This window comes from Scomber scombrus, chromosome 11, assembly GCF_963691925.1.
Source record: "Scomber scombrus chromosome 11, fScoSco1.1, whole genome shotgun sequence".
NCBI lineage: Eukaryota > Metazoa > Chordata > Actinopteri > Scombriformes > Scombridae > Scomber > Scomber scombrus.
In genome coordinates, this window is record NC_084980.1 from 25,773,566 (window position 1) to 25,780,163 (window position 6,598).

Below are 6,598 nucleotides of genomic sequence, written 5' to 3' on the forward strand. Positions count from 1 at the left end.
GGCTCAGTGGGAGGTAAGGCCTGAGGCAGGTTGCCAGTGAGGAGCCTGTTAACATACACAGCTTCCACCACCGGGCTGCCTCTCCACATTTCAGCCGATCTCTTTTACGACGTTAAAAATGCATCTTAGCAGCTGCGGCCTGGAGATGGTAAAATATGAATGACGGCCTACAGTAAACAGCCGCTCTACAAACATAAATACACACTGCTGTGCACAGAAGACAACAGGCAGGCAATGGTTGGGCCGGCAGTGGCTGAGCCCTTAGGGCAAAGTAAAGTGATTAATGAATTTAACGTCACTGGATGATTATACAAATTACATAAGGATATAACATGTAGGACACGTCTAATTTTGGCCGCTGGTTGTTGTTCACAACAAGAACAAGTGTGAAAGAAACTGGGTCACATTTGCATGCACTTTGCACTCTACTGCATTTGATGACCCCCAAAGCTTTGCAGAGTATAATTAATTCCAAGGGACAAAACATCACAACACCTTTTCTGTGTACAGCATAATATAATCCTTTATTTAATACTTTGATGAAATGGGGCCTGCAGTAGGCCAGAACAGAACATTTACACAAAACTCCCACAGTGCATCAAGTCCTTTTCAACTCCTTCTGTTCATTTCTTCTTGCTTTATTCTCAAAGCATAGCCACAGCTATGGAGGTGATGATGGACAGGGAAATAACTGTGTAGCCGGTGCGGTAGACTTCTGGGATTTTGAAGCCCTTCCCCATGTCCCACAACTGATTTAAATAATAATAAACAAAACAAAAAAAAAGAGACAAGAGAAAAGACAACAGAGCATTAGAAACAACATCAGCTTATGATTGCAAAGTGATCCGTCTCTTGTAAAAAGCTCAAACGGAGGTATCTAGATGCTGTATCAAATATATAAACGGCAAACTACCAAAGAATATCAAATACACTACAATACAAAAAAAGAAAAACATTTGGTGTGTCTGTAAAAGAGCAGCACGTAGGAAGTCTTACCAAGTGGCGGATGCCGTTATAGGTGTGGAAAGATACAGGGAAGGTGATGCCGAACTTGGCCAACCCAATGAGATAGGGGCCGATGTACAGCGAATTGATCAAGTCCAGGTAGTAGGGGTAACTTCCCGGTAATACCAATGCCGCCAGAGCAAAAGCCGAGATAGCTGGAACACAAACAGAAGCAATGAGAGCAGAGACTGGACAAGATTTGTGTGTGTAAGTGTGTTGGAATGAATGTTAAAGACCATTGACATGCTGTCCTTTTAATCAGAACTGAACTTGTCATGCAAGTACAACATGTTCGTACAATAGATCAGAAAGCCTGAGTTATATAAAGTCTTATCTGTTGTCCTATTTTTTCCCTGCTGACCATCGCTCTTGTTTATGGGGAGCCAATTAAATCCAAACCAAAGATTGACTCTGTATCTAATAGGCTCCTTATTGGTTGCTTGTTACTGCACTTAACTGTTGTGTTGTGAGCTTCACTTTCTAAGCTTCCTGGATGACTAAAAAAGCCTAATGGCAGTAGAAACAAATATATGTATATAAAAATATTATTTCTGCATCCATTGCATAATGGACTTAAAATCCAACGTTAAATAAACCGACTGTTTTTGAATCTATATGCAAAATAGGATCGAAAGACGGCAGAAGAATACATAAATAAGACAATGAAAAATATACATAAAATCGATATGGATGGAAAACATTATTCTTTTAGTTTACCAGCCTTTCACAAGAGGGCGAGAACGGAAAGAAGACAATGTGATTAATCACATGTGATGTTTTGAGAGATGACACATTGAGAGAGTTACTGTTTATTTCTCAGCCTGGAAGTTAGATTTGGCAGTCGAGGGTGCTGACCTTTATCGAATCCATTAACATGTAAACAAAACCGAACACACCATTTGCAACATGATCAATCAAGGTCAGTAGTGCTGATGTACCATGTCACACTAACATAGACAGACTTACAGCAAGCAAATGACTAAAAAGCTGTTAGCACTTCAGTGTTAGACTTGATTTTCACATACAAAGGATTGAATTGTATTGAGCAACTTCTGTTTTGTAATTCCAGTAAATGCTCTCAGCAGGAATCAATAATCATGGACTGAAATGCCCTGAAGAGATTTTCAGGGTCAGTCAAAAGCTGACAGCCGCAGCTGTAGAATTTATTCATCAGCCTCAATTGAATGTTAGAATAATAAGAGAAAAGTAGAACCAGACGGACACTTGATTTTTGGGGTCAATGCCAACACTGATATTAGGAAGTACAAAAAATTCAAATATTAGTACATTGGCCGAAAATCTTATATATACAGGAAATACATAGTCACATTTTTGTGCAATGATCCATTAAATGTGACTATCAAACACTTGACAAAGATATGCACTGAAGGAATGATATTTAACAGCTTAACATTAAACTTCACCGGGAATTTAATAATTATTAATAACAACAAATACAAAAGAAACAAAACAAAAGAAACATGTACATATCAAACTTGAATGAAGAAAAAAGAATCAAATGTACATTAAATACTGTCTATATAACTTGAAAAAATAAGAAAAATATTGGTGCATAATGGAAAACATACACGCTAATACTGATATATTTGTGATAGGCCAATATCAGCCGATAATATCAGCTGACTGATATATCAGTCAGGCTCTAAAGAAAAAGGCTCACAAAATAACTTTTTTCTTGTGAAGTCATTTGGGTATTTTAAGAGAGAAACTAAGTGAAAGAGGAAATTTAGACATGTATGACAAAGAAAGAACAGATGTGTTACCTCCACTGAGCCCCACTCCAGTTCCTCTGTGTGTGATGGACATCAGCATGGGGACGGACCATCTGAAACATAGAGACGATGTTTACTATAATGGAAGATTTATGTGGTTCCAAATCACATAAGTCAAAGCATTCAACAATGATTAATCTTTACTTGAATTTTAAAAACAGTTTTGTGCCACGTTACAATGTGAAAGGCAAGTGCCATCAGTGCAATGTAGAAGAGTAATTTAAAAAAGGAAGTTTAATTTATCATATTTATCATCTAAAGTGGCTGAGACTAAAAGGCAAACCAGCAAGCCATGTTACATAAAAGCCAATAAGTTGATGCTTTCACTAACAATTTCCAATGTATCCATATATGGTAAATATGCAGTGAATGCTCTCATACAGGTGCAAGAGCAGAGTCTGATTTGATCTGTAGATCTCAAATGTTAGAGTAGTATACAATACAAAAACAATCCCAGATGACAAGAGAAATGCTGGGTGAAAAGAATTCAGCCAAGAAGGAAACAAAGTGAATAAAAAGGCTTTCTTCACTTCAGGTTTCAGGATTTTGCTAATTGCCTGACAGAACATCAGGGGTTATTACTGCACTAAAATCAAACCAAAGGCATGACAATCTTTGGTAATGACTGCTTGTCCTGCTGTTTTATAATCATTAAAAATATGAAAAGACTGCATGAAATTGACTTTAATGGTGTTATTACTTTCAACATAATTTGCTGCAATAGATTTTTCCTGTCATTGAAAATATGATTGTTTCATCTTACTTAAACCACTCAAGTCACCTCCGTCGAGATTATTTTCTGAAAGAGACTCCTGTAGTGCATGCGACATACAGTACGTACTGGTAGATGGTGAGATGTGGAGACATAGGTCGGTTTAATCTGGCATTTTTGGCCCAAAACTTGTTCATCTCATCCTTAGCTGTGGTTCCCATTGGAGCGGCACTGCAGTAGGAGAGGGGAAAAAAAGGATTTAGAAATACAGAAGTTTATAGTACAACCATTTACAGTACATGGGTGTTGTGTATCTGTATCATTACTTTGAGTCGTTGCAGTATATGTATGTGAAATATACAATGTGGTAAGGATTCACTATTTTTCTTTTTTTCCGGTTCCTTTTCCTCACTTCACTTCCTGTCTTCTCCTTTTCTTCTCACTGATTGGTTGGTTGGTTCACCTTCTGTCACCCCTAATTATCTAGACTGAATTCACCTGTACACTCAAACCTTATTTAAAGACAGCTCTCCTTTTCACTCATTCACTTTCACATGGGGTGGCAGACCTGATATTGAGACCCATGTGTGTCTTTTCATTCAAAATCCAGATTATTGGAATAAATCTCTTGAGAGTGAAGTCAAGTTTCATGCTCTTGCTTTCCACGCACCCTGACTGATGCCCATCATGATAGTACAACTCCTTTGAACCTCCTATTTCATACACACACACAAACATAACTTACTGTCTGTAGAGGACACTGAACTGTGGTCTGGCGAGACAGACGCCCTGACGGGCAAACGTCCTAAAGGTAAAAAGACAAGAAAGAGGAGTTAGGACCATCAAATACTGTAGAAGAAAATCAAACATATACTATACTTTAATGTATTATACTGTATATTAGTATTTTTGACACTATAACTTTCTAAAACAAAAAAAAGCTTAAGAAGAAACAGAAGATGCAAAAATGAAAAAACAAACAAACGAGTCTTTTAGATGCATCATGAATGAGAATCTCAGCAAATCATACTTCTGTCCAGTGGCGATTTTAGACCCTTTTTAAGGTGCTCAAGCATCCCTTAAGTTGATCTCAGCACCCCTAAAAATAAGTAAATTATTATTGTATTGTATTTTTTATCCTAAAAATTATTTTATACAACTTTAATTATTTTGCAAGCCTGTTTGTTAGAGATGGGACAAACACTTATGCTACAGGTTCAAATGGTTTTATTTTAACAAGTTTAATGTACTTTGGATAGTTCTGTCATTAATATTGTTTTTCTCTCAGGGTTCATTAACTATCTTAGAGTCCTCTCTGTAGAAATCTGATTTATTCTGAAACATTATTATTACACATTATAGTAGACCACTCTACTATGTATTGATTTAATTTATTTCTAGTGAAATGAATTATTTAGCAGGGGGTTTGAACACTTGCATGGCATTGTATGTCAAATTCTCATTAGCTGAGCCCTCCTAAAGGTCTGATCCTAGAGTCGCCTCTGCTTCTGACAGCATAACTTATACAACACACACTAAACTTAGTATTCGTAATGCTGCCCTACACAGAGATATACAGTATATATGTCGATATTGGAAGGACAGACTGGCAAAAATGATGCTATCCACAATCAAACTGAGACTACAACTGTGTTAACTCCGATTCTGAGCGATATACAGGTAAGATAATCTAATCAAACGATCAGAAAGGTGCAGCTGCAAGTTAAACTTTAAAAGCTGTACACTGCTTTGATAAGACACAGCGACATTGGGCTTTCCTTTAGCAGCCATTTAAGGTCAAGGAAGTGGACGAAGTTCAACAATCATTTGACTTTCTCCACCACACGTGTTAAAGGGCAGAATAAAGCAGCTCAAAGCGAAACTCTACAATAAGGAAGCTTAAATGTATGACTGGCTAGTTATATTATTGTCATATGAGAGTTACAGGCAGCTAATACAATCATCTTAGCCCATCATTAATAGGTATATGTAAAGCGGCTAGCATTAGCCATTAGCCGTCAGCTAACGTCGCCCTAAATCTAGCGAATAAATGTAGAAGGTTACACTTAGGCGTACTATCCTCAGCTCTGACACAGTTACAACGTAAATGTGTCTTTTTTTTAACATGATAACCCCGACAAACGACATAAAATTAGCTCCAATCAAGTCCATAAATTGTGTCGCAGAGATGTACTGACCTTAGCAGCAGCGCCATGTTTGACATGTATTGAGCGGAAGTGACGTCATGGGGTGTTGTTATTGTTGCTGCTCCACACTCATGTGTTTAATCCTTCACATCACATTACACACAGCCAAATGATTTTCTGCTTGCATACAGGTGTATAGAAGCCCATTCCCGCCAATGTGATGAAAAATAAATAAAAATGTAAGTCAATATAATGAGAAACTATCTCAAACTAATAACTTAATAACTCAAAATAATGACTTAGTAACTCAAATGAATGACTTAGTAACTCAAAATAATTAACTCAGTAACTCAAAATAATGAGAAACCTTCTCGAAATAGTAACTTAATAACTCAAAATAATGACATAGTAACTTAAAATAATGACTTATTGCAAAATAATAACATAGTATCTCAAAATAATGACTTAAAATCTCAAAATAATAACATAGTATCTCAAAATAGTAACTTAGTAACTCAAAATGATGACTGAGTAACTCAAAATGAGATACTACTGTACCTCAAAATAAGGACTTAGTAACTCAAAAAAATAACATAGTATCTCAAAATAATCACATAGTATCTCAAAATAGTAAATTAGTAACTCAAAATAATGACATAACTCAAAATAATGACTTAGTAACTCAAAATGAGATACTACCTCAAAATAATGACTTAGTAACTCAAAATAATGACTTAGTATCTCAAAATAATAACTTATTAATTCAAAATGACTTACCTCTTGACTTATTAGTATCTCAGTTTTTTGTAGATAGTTTCTCATTATTTTGAGATACAAAAAAGAGAGTTGTCATTGCTGTGTGGTAAGACATTCATTCACAGTATGTATGAAATGAAGCAATAAACAGTAAATATAGTATAAAATAAAAGATAATGAAAATT

The 6,598-nt window shown here is 36.0% G+C and overlaps 1 protein-coding gene across 1 annotated transcript; it reads right to left on the minus strand.

Moving 5' to 3' along the window:
* Positions 1-505: 505 nt before the first annotated feature.
* Positions 506-5,747, minus strand: sdhc (succinate dehydrogenase complex, subunit C, integral membrane protein). Its single transcript, XM_062428857.1, has 6 exons — positions 5,709-5,747; positions 4,256-4,315; positions 3,640-3,741; positions 2,790-2,851; positions 997-1,160; positions 506-749 (listed from the first exon to the last, which is right to left on the minus strand). Exons 1-6 carry the CDS (start codon positions 5,732-5,734, stop codon positions 645-647), a joined length of 519 nt encoding a protein of 172 aa, XP_062284841.1. The 5' UTR covers positions 5,735-5,747; the 3' UTR covers positions 506-644.
* Between the last annotated feature and the right edge of the window lie 851 nt (positions 5,748-6,598).